The sequence below is a fragment of the Girardinichthys multiradiatus genome, chromosome 21 (assembly GCF_021462225.1).
Source record: "Girardinichthys multiradiatus isolate DD_20200921_A chromosome 21, DD_fGirMul_XY1, whole genome shotgun sequence".
Classification (NCBI taxonomy): Eukaryota; Metazoa; Chordata; class Actinopteri; order Cyprinodontiformes; family Goodeidae; genus Girardinichthys; species Girardinichthys multiradiatus.
The window spans coordinates 19932706-19948875 of record NC_061813.1 but is presented as its reverse complement, the minus strand read 5'-3'; the positions used below and the strand labels follow the sequence as shown (position 1 = coordinate 19948875).

The following is a 16170-nucleotide window of genomic DNA, read 5'->3' as shown; positions in this document are numbered from 1 at the left end:
TTCTGAGTGCTGGTGCAGAAAGCCACCATCATTTTCAGTTTTATTTTTAAAAAACTGTCAGTGCTTACATGCTTTCAGAAACAGAAGCTGAATCTCTTAGAATGAACAGAAACTAAAAAGGATTATTGAAACGGGTCATCACAGAACGTCAGTAACACCGTTTAGAAACCGCTGTGTTCCCTTTGGCCTCCCGGACTCCAACAGAGCACCGTTAAAGAGTTCTTATCTCCTCGCTGAGAAAAAATCTCAAAGTTCATCTCTCTTCTGGAGCTTTGTGGCGTGCTCCTCCACAAACTTACTGAGCCCCTCTACTGTTCTGTCACCACCATCAAATTTAACTGGGCTCTGCTTGCCGTTACTGGGGGCAAAGTATATCGTGGGGAAGCCTTCCACATTGTAGCGGTCATTCGGCACGTCGTTGGCCGTAGTGTCCATCTTGGCGATCACTAGGTTCTTCTCAGATTTGTACTTTTTGCCAAGTGCCAAATAATCGGGCTCCAGCTTTTTACAGTGACCGCACCAGGGGGCGTAAAACTCGATCAGGACGTCCTTTTGGTCATCCATGACTATTTCATTGAAGGTCTTTCCCACCACAACCTTAACTGGTCCCTTGTTGTTCTTTGGCACTGGTTGGGACTTGATGATGGGTTGGAGCTTTCCTGTAAACAAAATTCAAGACAAGCAGGCACATATTTATAAATAAGAAAAAATAATAAATACTGCAAATATGTAAAAACAAGGTTGCTTTTACTATAAACTCTCTTTGAAAGTGACAAACTGAAACAAAAACCCACCTTTCTTAAAAGCAATAACAAATTCTTTCAGCACCTCCGAGTCAAACTCCTCCGGCTCCATGACAAACTTCTTCCCTCCATCTGCCAAAATCCCAACATTAACTTCCTCTCCACTCTCGCTTAAGCCCAGGCTCTTCAGCTCCTCGGCATAATCCTCCTCATCGGCGATGGCGAACGTGTACTCTGGGAAGTCTTTGGCAACATCGAGCACCTTGGACCTCCAGAACTGCGTGGCTGAAAGTGAAAAACAAGATGAATGTTTGCTAATGCAGAGATGACTCTTCTTCACAGGTGGCGTGCAGCTGTCCAACATTAAAACCACAGAAAAAACATGACTGATCGCAAACACAAAATGGACAAATAAAAAGTCTAAAAATATGAACAAGAACACCAGTCTGAATCTTCAAGTTAAAAATTATTCAAACTTAAAGTCTGGTGCAAATATTTGTCTTCAAAAGCCACCTGGTCTGATGAAAAACAAACTGTACAACTAAACCAACACAGTAGGTCACACCATCCCCATACTGAAACATGGTGGTGGCAGCATCATGCTGTGAGGATGATCTGACAGAGCTTGAGCAATTTTGCAAAGACAACTTGGCAAAAACTATATATGTGTGAAGCTGGTACTAACATATCCTAAAACACACTGACTGCAGAAAAAAAAAAAAGGTGGTTGTACAGATTTTTCCTTCCACTTTACTACTATGGGCCGCTTTATTTGGTCTACCATTAACAATCAATGTGGCTGCAGCATGTGAAAATGTGAAGTACAAGGGGTGTGAATACGTTTGCAAGATACCGAATGTTTAGCTCACCTATCCTGTAGTCAAAGCTGAAGTCGACTCCATAATACACAACCACCAGGGGTCTCTTAGCGTAGCGTTTGGCATCATTGCTGGGTTTCCTGTGTCCCACCAGGGGAACGGAATGCTTCCTGAAGAAATCCTGGACTTCAGACATCGATGTAGACTCCTGCACATTTAGGACACTTTAAAATTCAATCCGGACATTCTTTAGGGGTTGCTGCTCAATGAGGCGTGTGGCTTGCTTGCATCTTAGTGCCATGAAACTAAACTGAAACGTTTCAGGACTAGTGGAAGTCCTTCAAATTAAACTACGACTAGAGAGTAAAAATTGGCGAAAGAAAAGAATTGAAATAGTAGATGGCACCTTGACTGAAAGTTTGTTGGAAACCGGCTCATACTTTGAGTGGAACTTTTCAGGCTGAACAATGACAATTTGACCAGGAGACACTTTCAACAGTTTGGCCACTTCTGAGCTGAAGGAGTGACGGAAGACGAAGTCCTCCCTCAGAGCATTACCTGCCAGATAGAAAGCAGTTTGATTATCGGCAAAGATCCTTTAAAAAAAAAAAAAAACTGCACTCCAAAGAGACAAGAAAACATTTGCGAACTATTCACGCTGTAGGCGTCCTTATGCAACCTTTTCTGCAACAATGGGCTGCAAAAATGCAGTAACATTTGAACCCATAATAGAGAACTGCTTACAAGCTTCAATGTAGATCTCGTAGGCGGCATCCTGCTCGCTGGAGAATATGCCGACTATGACGGCATCATCACCATCTTTCAGGAGCTCCTGTACTTGCTTTGCTGCCTGGACCTGCTTAGAGGGGGGTCCTGCCTGCTCACTCATGAAGTCAACGATCCCTGGAGGTGAAGGATCAGCTTGTTACAGGAGCAACAAACAATCAGGAATACAGAGAGTCTCTTTCTTTCCCTGATACCAGTGCATGAGCCGGATCGAGTTCGGGGATTTCCCTTTTTAACTAGCGGTACAAATATTTGGAGTACTGTTTGCTTTCAAGCGAGGACAGTAATGCACACTTTATCCAAAACAATGTGACAGGTCTGCTTACCGTACTTCTCCCTGGGACCATTGTATTCAAACGCTTTGCCCTTCCTGAAGATCTTCAGCGTGGGGTAACCAGTGACCCCAAAGCGTGAGGCGAGCTCCGTCTCAACTGTGGCATCTACCTTGGCCAGAGGAATAGGAGGGGAGCGCTGGCTCAGCTCCTGCGCAGCATTCTCATACTCCGGAGCAAGACGCTTACAGTGTCCACACCTGCAGAAGACAGTTTTATTTTACCACTGGACCTAGAAAGCAAAGACAATTAGTAAGAATTATGACTGTAATCTGCATTAAAGAAGAGGTGACGCACCATGGAGCGTAGAACTCCACCAGGATGATGTCTGCATTATCAACCGTTTCATCAAAGTTGTCCTTTGTCAGCACCAGTGTGGCCTCAGGAGGCGGCTTCCAGTCCGGCTGAGACACCTCCAACACCCGCGCTACAATGGCTGTAACACATATTGGACCAATGAGCACTTTATTGATGTTCTTAAAAAATAATAATAATAATAAAAAATGTACAAAGAGCCTCTGCTGAATTCCCACCCTTTTCAGTTCTCTCTCCATCGTAGTCGACAGGCTCTCCATTCTTCAGGATCTTAATGGTGGGATACCCCGACACGTCGAACCTGCTCGCTACCCTATTGGCTTTTGTGGCATCCACTTTGGCCACAGGAATCGGTGGGTCGTTCTCCTTCAGGGTCTGAGCGATTTTCTCATACTCTGGTGCAAACTGCTTGCAGTGGCCACACCTGACAACATAAACAAGAATATACATCTGCATACGGAAAATGGCCATCAGCCATTTACTTTGACCTCTCTTATCATCTGATCTTAAAAATGTTACAGTCCCTTGAAGCTTTTCCCATTTGTGACATTACAACAACAAACCTCCACATATTGTATTGGGATATGATGTCATTAATCAACACAGAGTGGAAAATAATTGTGAAGTGAAAGGAAAATAATGCAGTTTTTTGTGGTTTCACAATTAAAACATGAAAAGTGAATAATACATTTGTATTTAGGGCCTTAAATAAAATCCAATGCAACCAACTGCCTTCAGAAGTCCCTTAATTAGTCCATGAAGAAGACCAAGGTGGACAGCAGACAGGTCAGGGAGAACAAAGTACTACAAAGTCTGGCGATGAAGTCTGGCGATGAAGTGTTTTATCCTTAAAACATCTTGAAAAGCATGAATTATGTTCTTCACAATTATGCACTACTTTGTGTTCCTCTGTCATGAAATCCAAATAAAATACATGGAAGTTTGTGATTGTAATGTGACAAAATTGGAAAGATGAAAGGCAGATTATACAGTTCCAAGAACTACAATAAGCAAACGTACCATGGTGCATAAAACTCAACCAGAACCGTGTCTTTCCCCTCGATGAAGGTGTCAAAGTTGCTGTTGGTGAGAACCAGGACTCCGTTCTCTTCCTTCACCTCCGTGTCATCCTCGTCGTCCTCCTCCTCCTCATCACTGTCCTCATCAGCTGCCTCCCCTTTGTTTTCTGCTGCATCTTAATGACAGCCAGCAGGAAGGTGCAAAGACAAGCAGAACGAAGCCATATTTAGACCTTTCCCTGCTTTTGTAACGGTGCTGCACACTGAAAATAAGCTCACAAAATGCTGAGACATCGTGAATATGAGGATTTCAACTGTTACCACCATGCAGATTCAAGATTTGACTGAGGACTGTCGGCCACAAGCTAACTAGTAGGCTACTTATGTTCAGTTACCTAGCTAGCTAGGTTAAATGGCGATAACCGTTAGGAAACACACATTAACAGCAGCAACGACGCGCTCATTTCATATTTTGGGTTGAAACAACATCACAACACGCCAGACTCACCATCTTCACATCTGCAGACAGTCGCAAAGTGTGCAACGCCGAGGAGCACAATTAGCAGCAGAGCAACCTTCCTCATTGTCCCTGTGGTTCTCCCGGAAGCTGTAGCCCTTTAATTAACCGAGCTTATAATGCTGATTAATGTCATCAATAGAAAGGCTGTCCCACAGATCCGCTGCCCGGATCAATACTGACGCTGTGATGCCGTGAAATCCTTTGGTTTGTGGTTTCATACAAACTCTCACATCTGAAAATACAAACACCGCCTTCTCCGTCTGCAACTTGTCTGACTTGCCACGCTCTGATTGGCTCTGACCGCCTGCCGTCCTCCAATCACAAGTCGCCACTCAATTTCTCGGTGTGAGACGTTAAAGGTCGCCATTGGATACTTGTGTTGATCTTGTTCCTCGTGTTGATGTGTAGATACCTGGGCAAAAGTGTCAAACCACCGATGATTGCTTTATTCATTGCATACAAGCAGACAACTGGTCAATAGATTTTAATTTTTTCGGAAGGTCTGTCAGAGATTTGGGCTGATTTTCCTTCTTCCCAGTCCTTGAACCTGACCATGCCAGCATATGTAAGAACCATGGGATCGAAAAACCTATCTACAAAGTCTGAAAATTATGTAAATTATTTAAAAGTCGCCCATTTTATGAAACACGATGAAAACCTGAAAATATCTTATACAGGACTAGTGATTTATTATTCTTAATCTACTGTAGGCTGATTTTCATCTGATGACTCTGGAAACCACCTTCTGAAATTCCTTTTTTTTTCTAGATTTAAATACATAAATGGTACAAATTGCCTACAGATCCAAGTTAAATTGATGATTATCAAGTTATCCTACAAAGAGCCCTAATCATGAAAAGTAAAATCTTTCCATCAACTTTAATGTACACTGTTCAAAAAAATAAAGGGAACACTTAAATAACACAATATAACTCCAAGTAAATCAAACTTCTGTGAAATAAAACTGCAAATGGAATAGACAACAGGGAGAAATCTTTGGTGATTAGCAAGACACTCAATAAAGGAGTGGTTCTGCAGGTGGGGACCACAGACCACTTCTCAGTACCTATGCTTTCTGGCTGATGTTTTGGTCACTTTTGAATGTTGGTGGAGCTTTCACACTCGTGGTAACATGAGACGGACTCTACAACCCACACAAGTGGCTCAGGTAGTGCAGCTCATCCAGGATGGACTATTGTAATTCTTTACTATCAGGATGTCCACAAAATGCAGTTAAAAGCCTTCAGCTGATTCAAAATGCTGCAGCAAGAGTTCTGATGAAAATTAAAAAGAGAGATCATATTTCTCCTATTTTAGCTTCCCTTCATTGGCTCCCTGTTAAATCCAGAATAGAATTTAAAATTCTCCTCCTCACATATAAAGCCCTTAATGATCTAGCTCCATCATACATCAGAGATCTGATTGTTCCATATGTTCCTAACAGAGCACTTCGTTCTCAGACTGCAGATTTACTGGTGGTTCCTAGAGTCTCTAGAAGTAGAATGGGAGGCAGATCCTTTAGTTATTAGGCTCCTCTCCTGTGGAACCAGCTCCCAGTTTTAGTCCGTGAGGCAGACACCCTGTCTACGTTTAAGGCTAGGCTTAAAACTTTCCTTTTTGATAAAGCTTATAGTTAGAGTGGCTTAGGTTATCCTGAGCTATCTCTGTAGTTATGCTGCTATAGGTTTAGGCTGCAGGAGGACATAATGACCACTTTCACCCTCTTCGCTACATTCTCACATTACTCTCCAATTTTGCATTATTTGCTGTTATTTCAGCTTTTAACTTTGTTCTCTCTATTCTCTTCCTAGAAGCTACACCTGGCCCGACTCTGTGTCTACCTGTGACACCTTTCTGGAGAGGGGAATCGTCCGAGCTTCTGCTGGCAACAACTTAATGCTCACCCTCTATTGATGATCCACATAGCCCTGTCTTTTAGTGTTTAACCCTTTCTCTCTCCTAGACATGGCGATTGACTGAGCTTCTACTGTGACTAACTCTATGTGCTCTCTTTCAGACTCTAACCTTGAAAACTGGGTTGATCTGTTCTTTCTTTCTAGGTGAAATGACTAAAGTAGCTACATCCATTAACATTTACTTTTCCTTCCCATAGAAAGTACTCCTGGATCAGTGCTTCTGTGTTCTTTTTGTGTCTCTGCTCTGTTCTCTCAAACCCCCAGTCGGTCGTGGCAGATGGCCGCTCACACTGAGCCTGGTTCTGCTGGAGGTTTCTTTCTGTTAAAAGGGAGTTTTTCCTCTCCACTGTCGCTACATGCATGCTCAGTATGAGGGATTGCTGCAAAGTCAACACCAGTGACTGTCCACTGTCTCTACATGCTCATCCAGGAGGAGTGAATGCTGCAAGTCACTGACTGGATGCAATCTGCTGGGTTTATTTTGACAGAAAAACTTTTTATCCAATTTGAATAAATAACTGAATCTGACTGTACTGTTCCATGGTTAGGATTAATTGGAATGTATGTACCTGACTGTTGTGAAGTGCCTTGAGACGACATGTGTTGTGAATTGGCGCTATATAAATAAACTGAATTGAATTGAATATTTTATTCATTCAGATCTAGTATGTGTTATTTGAGTGTTCCTTTGATTTTTTTGAGCAGTGTACTTTATTGTAATTTTATGTGATACATCAATGGAAAGTAGTGAATACTTGGGGAGTGGAAGGACATTATGCATGGGTCTGAATTAATTTACAAAACAAAATACCCAGAAAAATGTGGAGGGCATTACTGTTCAGCCTTCCTAAGTCGGTATTTTGTAGAATCACATTTCACTGCAGTTATGGTTTTTGTCTTTTGGGGAATCTCCACCAGCTTTGCTGATCTAGAGACTGAAATTTTGCCCTTTCTTCTAGAGGCAAATGGTGGCACTGGCTTTCAGTGCAAATGCATGTCATTCTTTTCAGATTTTTATATATATATATAAAAGTTTGAAAACCATGAATAATTCTCCAGATGAAAGATACTTTGCTCTGAGTGGAGGAGGTTCCTCATGGCCAAGAGACCAATGTAGGGCAGTGTCTGAGCTGAAAATCCAGGTACCTTTTACAAATAGCAGATTCTACAAGCAGGACAACAACACTATGTGGTTCAGACCCCAAATAGGAGATGAGAAGAAAACTCAGATTTTTTGTAGGTCTCTGATTATGTGATTTACAAAAACCTAAATATGGGAGTGACAGCTCAGTTGTGTTCTGGTACAAATCATTCATAAATACATGTAAAAAGATTATTTTTACACGGTAAAGATCTAAAATTAACAAATATCTCCTATTAATGCAGCAAATAGACATAACTGACAAAAAGGTTTCGAAAACCAACTGAAGGCACAGCATAATAAAGTGAACCAACAATAAGTAAATGACCACATGTACGACTGCAGCGTCTGGAGGTAAGGCTCTTTCAGGCACTGCACAATGTGTTTACTGCTGGCCCTACAGGAAGCTTAAGAGCAGAGAAAAGCAGAGCAGAGAAACTTAATTATACTCTTTCGATATGTTCTGTTCATGCTTCAACCGATAGGTTTGTTAGTTTAACCGTCGGGTTGCTTTATCCTCTCAGAGAGGTCACTGTGATCTTGTTTGCACTGTTGTCTCTGGGTAAGCGACGCTGTATGTTCATTCTGTGAGTGCATCTCACAGACTCATGTCCATCCAGATGTCCTCTAGCATTTTATCAGCCACTGATGAGTGGCAGAGGACACTCCATCGCAGAATTGATGTAGAGGAGAAAGAGCTGCTGATGGGGCGGCAGAAAGTACGTAAAACACCAATGAGAGTATTTGACATTGGTCTACATCCATACAACATTGCTGCACTCAGTATGAGCGTAACTGGACTTTGGGTAAACAGGCTGGGTGCTTCAAGGTGAACTGAACATTCAGGACCATCAACTGCTTACCTGTCCAGCTGCTTTAATGCAAGATCTTCTTTTTTTAAGGAAACATCTGAGTCAAAATGACTGTTATATCCAGTACAGCTAATGCTACACAACATTAGCTCTGATTGTTGTAAGTAAATGAGTGTTTAATTATGTTTATATGGCCTAAAGCAGCAACCTTCTCTAAATAGCAGCTGATGTGATGAGAAGATCCTCGAATGTGTCAGCAGAAGATGATCAGTGGATGGCTGGTTTGGATCTGTATGAGGTATTTCAGCAGAGGATCTGAGCGCTCATACAGGACACAGAATAAAGTAATGCTAAAAATCTTCAGGATACAACAGGAATTAAAGTGCTGAATTACATACCTGCTTAAATATCCTACCTAGACCAGCTCTATCAGATCCAACAGTTTCTACACAAACCATCCATGATGCTGTTCTAATGGAGCACTTTCTGCCGGATGTTTTTATTGTGTTTGTCCACTTGATTTATGACATGGAATGGACCAGACTTTGAACCAGAATAAAACTTTGTTCAAACAGGACCGTGTTAAGCAGGTTTAAAAGAGTCATTCGAGCTCAGAGGTAAATTTGATATTTCTCTACATTAAACAAATTCTCCACATGGTAGCTTTAAGTACTGGAATAAAATGGGTCTTTAATGGAGTTAATAAACTTGTTGACTGGGCCCATTCTTGGGAAACAGCTCCCTCTACTGGAAGGTTAAGTGTAAAGCACGATGACGTTCAAATTGTATTTGTAATTGATTATCTGCATGATTACTAAATATAAATATCGCATTTCTAAATATTAAAATCAGGATTAATTTCTAATTTAAGCTAAAAAATAATAAACAGCACTTTCTTTTTTTGTGTAATATTTATCTGCAAAGTTTTTTTCAATAGGAAGTGTATAACCCTTTGTTGAGTGTCAGTCCAGAGTTATTAGAATGTGTTGTTTACTAATCTGTACCTAAACAAAAACATGAAAATCAGTGAAAGTGGTTTCATGTAAAGTTTTTTCCTTATTTATTGGACTTTTTGGCCAGAAAATTACCAGCTGCAGTTGGTCATGATCAGTGAAAACTTATTAGGCCTTGGTTTTAAACCACAAACACACAATGGGGAACCTTCAAAACACTGATTAGAAGATTGAGGAGGATGTGTGCATGTATTCAAAGCTAGTATAATAGTATAATATCGACCCTGTCTGAATTAGAAAAAACCCATTTTGTTTGCCAGTTCTGTTTATTTTAAACAGTATTGAAGTTATGTGTTGTCATTTCACATAGCTAATCCACTCTAATAAACCGCTCAAGCAAATTATTAAGACACTTGCTAAGTTGAATATGATTTTTCTGAATTTTTAGAACATAGTTTACTATTGGCAACTACCACTATTTAGTATTAATATTTTCAGGTTATTATAGTGAACTAGGTGAAAATATTGAGTGGGGAAATTTTACAATCTTGGCAGAGGTAAGCAGAGGTACTCAATATTGCACCCTTCCCTTTGTCCTAATTTATAAAAACCAAAAACACAGAAACTTAAAGAATTATCTGTCTTTATTGGACACACCTGTTCAATTCTCAAGCAGCTGATCTATGAAATGTTTTATGCCAGTATAAACAAAGGAACTGAGATAACCACGTTGGCTACTTTTATGAGATTGATGCTTTTTGGAGGGAGGCGAGGAGAAAAAGGCAAAAAAATGTATTTAAAAAACATTTAAGGTTGCATTCTGAAATTTAGAACAAACTAAAAATGGAATTGCTCAATACTCAACATCACTGACAGCTAAAAACATGAATTATGCAGTTAGACGTTACATTAAATAAGTTGCTTTACTGAAGTTTTGCCCAGTATATAAGAACTGAGTGTTTATTTTTCCGTTCGCCTACGAAAGCTTCACTAGTGGGATTTGTGGTTTTGTAAGTGGTCAGCACTGGTTTTGGGCAGTTTACTCTCTCACATTGCTTTCAGTCCTACTTTGCAGCAACTATCAAAAGCAAAGCATTGTAAATAGGGGTGCACTGATTGATTGGCCGGCCGATCGATTGGCCCCTATTTCCTTAATTTTGGTAAAACGGTGATCGGCTGATACATACATGTGAAACCGATCTTATCCACCGATCTTATCTACTTGCCTAACCTATTGTGCAAGTTTTGATTCCTTTTAAAATGAAAAATTAAAGTCTAAAGGAACTGCAATGCTCTTGGCCTCACAAACGCAGGACGCATTGGACCCTTTAATACTGAGACCATGCCGAAGTTCAGTAAAGTATTCAGTAACTTTGGCCAAGGCTACATCCCCGATACAGGTTTTCACATGTTTTACTCAGGCAGTGGTGGTTCTGGCAGGAATGCAGGGAATTCCTTAAATTCTGGCATCGTTATAAAAGGCAAAACGATGTAAAATTGGCTGCACAGACATAAAAGAGCTAAAAATCTTAGCACAAACATAGATGAGTCTTATTTATTTTCCTAGGTACATTCACAGCTCCAGTCAGAGGATCATACTATTTCAGATTCACCATGTTTGAGGCCAACAATGTTAACTGGATGGGTATTCATTTGTATCATAACAGCAAGTTAATCATGACTACTAATGACAAAAGTAGCAGCTACAATGTAAACATGTCGAATGGAGTGATATTTCAGCTGGAACACGGGGATGTGGTCTACGTGTCACCCCACAAAGGATATGATGATCAAAGAAATTATTCTACCTTCACTGGATTTCTGCGTTTAATTTGATTCATTTTTAACCTTGCACACATTTTCATAGAAAGTCGTTTTTGTTAAGTCAAATTCAAGTTTCATATGGATCGATTTCAGCAATGTAGTTGCGAAAAATGTATTGATTTCATCTGCTGCTAACTGTAAAATTAGGTCATAAAGCTCAGTATGAGTCCAGAATGTCAAAGTATTTTTCTGTTGATACTTTATGCATGTTAGCCTCCAGGCCCTGCCTATAACTCGCAGATATTCTAAAACAGATGTGCAAAAGGCTGCTTTACTGGTGTTAGATTCAGCTAAACAAGAGGGACCAAACCGAGTTGGTAACAAAATGCCTGAAGATCCAATTCAAAACTGTTCAATGTCTGACTCCTTGCAGTGAATAAATGAATGACTCAAGACTTTGTATAATAAATAAAATAGAATTAATTATTTAAATAAATCTGATCCTGGAAGATGTTCTTTTAGCAGGTACATTTTAAGTACTGGACAACATTTAGTCTTAGCCTGACCCATTCAATAAGCCAGCTACGTGCTGGTGGATGCTGCCTATCTTCGTGTAACAGGTCTTTCTGCAGAGCATTTATGGCAAGATAAACAGCAGCACATTGAAATACTGATAAGGAAATCCAGTTGTACTATGACTATAAGGGTTTCCTGAGGGTTGAATAATAAAATATAAGATCACTCCTTAATTATAACCAAATTTTACAATTAAAAACAAACATCTGATAGAACTCCGAAACAAACTTGCCTATAGAATTTACTTTCTTCTGGCCTTCAATGAAATATCAGTGCTTGCTTTACAAAAAACTAGCAAGATTTTATAGGTAAGTTTTCCAAATAACCTGGTACTGAAATGGATTAAACATCTGTTTTCATCTGCTAGAAAGGTATAGATTATTTACAAAAACCTGGTTTAAATGCTGAATTTGTACTTTGTACTTGTGTAGAAAAGGCCCCAAAGTCACCAGTTATAGTACTCAGTTATTGCTAAAGTGCTTCTAGTTAACTGGTAATCAGAATAGGGGCTTTCGTTTCAGGGTGAGCTAGCTCAGGGGGTTGGTCGCAGGGTTAGTGACGTCACTGTTTAACTTCGTGTAAGAAATCTAATGTGAGGCTACAGTTGTGGGAGACCCTAATACTAGTTAGCGTAACGTGTGCGTGAATGACAAGTGAGTATAATTACGGATTGAATTAAATATAATTTGTTAACAGCTGCAAATGAAGGTACGGAGCTTCCTTACCCTATATGGCTCAGGTACCTGCGCCTGCTGATTAGCCACTAGCACATCGGCGCCTGCAGCTTGGGTGTAAATATATTATGTTCATGTTGACTAACACTTTTATGTTCATTGTCTGGTTTCAGTACAGCTCCCAGAGTGTTATCCCTGCACAAATATGTGTCGTAATTAGTTTAAGCTGACCTTTTATCGGCCGTTGTTCAAAGCTACTGTTAACACTAACCGGAAGTAGCTTGCATGGCGTTTCACAATAAGAGCGCCATGCCGTTTCCGTTACAGGAAGTGCAACATTAACATTGACAGTGGCTTGACACATTTGAGATATCTGTCTATGTATAGTTTAATGCTCTGTTTATGATGTAATGAGGAGGAGGGATATTGTAATCTTTAATTTACCAACTTTATTTGTTTTATGCTGTTTATACCAGTCTGTTGACAGTAATTGGTTAAGCTAATTTCTGGATATGTTATTATTATAACCTAAGTTGTGTTTGTTGTTTTATAGGAAACCACACATACACATACAAATATCCTCTCCTCATATGTTTCGTGGAAATAAAGAGAAGAAGAAATTATTGGATAAGTCTCCAGCCCTTTTCTGACCCGTACTCTGAATAGCCTTAAGAAGTGCTCTGGCCGGCACCCTAGTATGAACTTGATGATTAAACCTAGACTAGCACCTTACAGTCTCTCCAGTACAACTTGTATTTGTACATGTTGTGAATTGCTATTTTTTTAGGCACACATTAGTTTAAATAAATCTAAACGTTAATTTTCATAATTCAGTAGATACTATTTTTGTTTGTGTAATTAACCATTAGTTTTAAATATTACTAAATAAAGTTTGTTGGATCTGGCCAATTGTTTGGACTCAATCCTTCTCTAAGTCTAGATCCAGTGCCTTCTTTGGTTCAGTTTCCTTCTCTGTTGCAAAATTTTGGATTATTTGGATGTTTTGCTTGAAAAGTTTGAAAATGGAAAACGAGTAAGTTTGTTTTTTGTTTTTTTTAAGTTGATGTAAGTTATGGAAAGACATCAAAACAGTTGAGCTACATGTCTGAGCTTGCGTTTTTTTATTGTTACATGTAACATTTAATTCATTTCAATAAATATCTCTGCCTGTTTTTTATTCTATTATTTCCAAAAATGAAAATTCCAATTTTACTTACCTTATCTATGGAAACACATTTTACATACCTATGTCAAAAAAGTAAATAGAAAAAAAAAATCTCTGTGTTGACTTGACAAATCAAGCAGATTTTTGTAAAAAAAAAAATCCCGATGCATTAGTTGTGTTGAAATCGAGACATGTGATAACCTCATTTGACCCATGTGTTAAAATTTAACTGATCAGTTTTAAGAGTGTAAGGTTCAAAACTGAGGGACAGATGCACAAAACCATTTGCTGGTGCTAAATGTGTAAACCCAGGTTAACATATCCTTCACATTCTGAAACAAGACACAAAGTCAGATCTCTTCCTAAAACAGCTTCAGTGAACTGCACTAATGCAGTCTGCTCACATTTAACTAAAGTGTCATGCATGCATTTGGGGGAAAGTACAACCATAATACATATGTACATACATTACAACCAAAACAAATAGCTTCATATTCTTAATGGCCAGCGTTATATGCATTATGTAGATTGCTCATAAAAAAATACCCTCTGTTGAAAGCTGCTGCTGACTTTGACGAAGGAGAAAAACAAAGTGACCTGCTGCTCTCCTGGCTTAACAACAAACAGCACAGAAAAGGTAGAACTGATGCTCCAGTGATCTTCCAGTAGGATGTGGCTGATATTTATGCAAATCTAAATTCAGTTAGAAATCATATTGTTAGTTTTTAAATACAGAATCATAGCCTTTATTGTGGAACAATCCAGCAGACGGTGGTGTTTAGTGACAAGCGAGTGCACAGCCAGACAGCACCTCATAACCAAAACCAGACATATTTTTTATTATCATGTGAAATCAACAGGATGTCATCAGGGATACGTGTTTCTTCTTTATTCTGATATTCTTATAATTTAGCATATTATATTTCATAGATTATAGTTTAACTTTAATCTATGATTTTTGCGTTGGCTCGTATTTACTGCAATATGCTTTATGAATCCTATGCAAAAATTAAACAGTGGTAGGAAAATATCTGCTGGCGGCGACTGCACCTCTTTATGAATTCTGCCCTCTGTGTCTGGATTATAATCTAGATTTAGTAGTGGGGAGATCTGCAGTTTGGAGCTGGTTTGAATCTCTTGGTCTTGGCTGGTCTTGTCTTAAGCATCTCAGCAAGGGCATGAAGGTTTGAAGTTGTTTTTATTATTAGAGAAACAAACTGTCCATTTTTAGAAAAAAATACCCAGCAAATGCCGAGTGGAAGTGTGAAAACAAATAAATGCAAGCAAGACAGGAGCATCCAGTATTCAAATGAACTAATATAAACTGAATGTGCTCTGTTATTAACTTTCTGGTGGGAAACACCAGATGTATTTGTAGATTTGGAGAACAAACTGAGCATCAGCAGAAGTGAGGGATGATCTCAAGAGGAAGAACATGGGTGAGTTGAAAACAGGATGCATGTTGTGTTGGCAGTGAAATCATATCCGAATCAAGGTAAAAATCACCTACAGATAAATACAAGTCCTCTAATCATTTGTAGCATGAACCAACCTTTGAACTTTGACTTTCCTTCCCCAAAAGACTGTTCTTGTGCTCACTTTAAGCTGGATTTAACTATTTAGGCAAATTTAGGCAAAAGAAACTGTACTTAAATAAACTAAATAAAGCATCTGTCCAATCCTTACTTTAGGCCATCATAATGATGAGTGTTTTCCTTTTATTCATTCTGTTGCATCATTATTCTGTTTATACAAAAGCCAGCTGCAGCTGCATCATGCTCTTATATGAGATAAAACAAGAAAGCATGAAGGTTAACCAAAGAAAGAACCATAAAGAAAACCACAAGGAGGACATCTTTGGGAAAGATCTCCTGCCTGTGAAACTCTGTGGCATCACAGAAGCAGAACTCTGATTGGGTTACTTCAGACTTTCTTTAGCTCATTGGCTGTGATGATGATGATGATGCATAACTCTCATATTACCTCTAAATCCGCTTGTGATTGGCTGGCCCCCACATGGGTCCACTTGACATGAGAAAATCTTCTGAGTAGGAGATCCAAACCTTTGAAAAAATAAGGTTTCCAAGCAAGAAACCGGACCCAACCATGTGACCAGGACCGGCCAAATCTTAGAAGCGGTGGTTTGTTTTTGCTTGATTTTTGTAGTTTAGTTTATCAGCAGCAAACAGACATTAATATGAGATATCCTTATTGTGTTTGAATCTGTCGCAAACATTTAGATTTTCTGTGTTTAGTATTTCAATAAATATTAACTAAACTAAATTAACTAAATAAAAAAAATTACTTTTTCTCTTTATGAACACAATCTTAGGTTTAACCACTAGGAGTAGTTCATGCATGAGATGCAATGAATTGTATTGATAAGTGATTGCATTGATTTGATGTAATCAAATGACAAAACGATCCAGAGATATGGAGCCACCGACAGACCTGCCCTGTCTGCCACAGTTTCCAGCCTTGTATGAGGTAGAGCAGCAGTATGTTTGGTTAAAAGCTGACAGATAATCAGGAGCCTGGCCCTTTAAAGCTCTGTAGGTGCATAAAAGCTGACCTATGTTAAAATTTTAAATTATATTTTAAATCTATCTCAGTCATTGGGTAAGAGCGGGGTACAA

At 39.2% G+C, this 16170-nt stretch overlaps 1 protein-coding gene and 1 long non-coding RNA gene across 2 annotated transcripts; one reads left to right on the top strand and one right to left on the bottom strand.

Annotated features, from left to right (window-relative positions):
• Positions 1 to 3: 3 nt before the first annotated feature.
• Positions 4 to 4818, bottom strand: pdia4 (protein disulfide isomerase family A, member 4). The gene is made up of 10 exons (XM_047349701.1): positions 4522 to 4818; positions 4015 to 4189; positions 3213 to 3418; positions 2977 to 3115; positions 2674 to 2879; positions 2306 to 2464; positions 1968 to 2119; positions 1613 to 1769; positions 795 to 1028; positions 4 to 659 (listed from the first exon to the last, which is right to left on the bottom strand). Exons 1-10 carry the CDS (start codon positions 4595 to 4597, stop codon positions 247 to 249), a joined length of 1917 nt encoding a protein of 638 aa, XP_047205657.1. The 5' UTR covers positions 4598 to 4818; the 3' UTR covers positions 4 to 246.
• Positions 4819 to 12126: 7308 nt separating this feature from the next.
• LOC124858016 lies at positions 12127 to 13541 on the top strand. Its single transcript, XR_007035733.1, has 2 exons — positions 12127 to 12348; positions 12923 to 13541. It is a non-coding gene; the product is annotated as an uncharacterized LOC124858016 (long non-coding RNA).
• Positions 13542 to 16170: the final 2629 nt, after the last annotated feature.

Excerpts from the sequence above, each read along its gene's own strand:
- pdia4 (XM_047349701.1), bottom strand. The coding sequence starts at position 4,597 with ATGAGGAAGGTTGCTCTGCTGCTAATTGTGCTCCTCGGCGTTGCACAC. Across the intron at positions 3,116-3,212 it reads TGGAGAGAGAACTGAAAAGG|CCATTGTAGCGCGGGTGTTG; the intron begins GTGGGAATTCAG and ends TATGTGTTACAG. Across the intron at positions 2,465-2,673 it reads TGGTCCCAGGGAGAAGTACG|GGATCGTTGACTTCATGAGT; the intron begins GTAAGCAGACCT and ends CTTCACCTCCAG.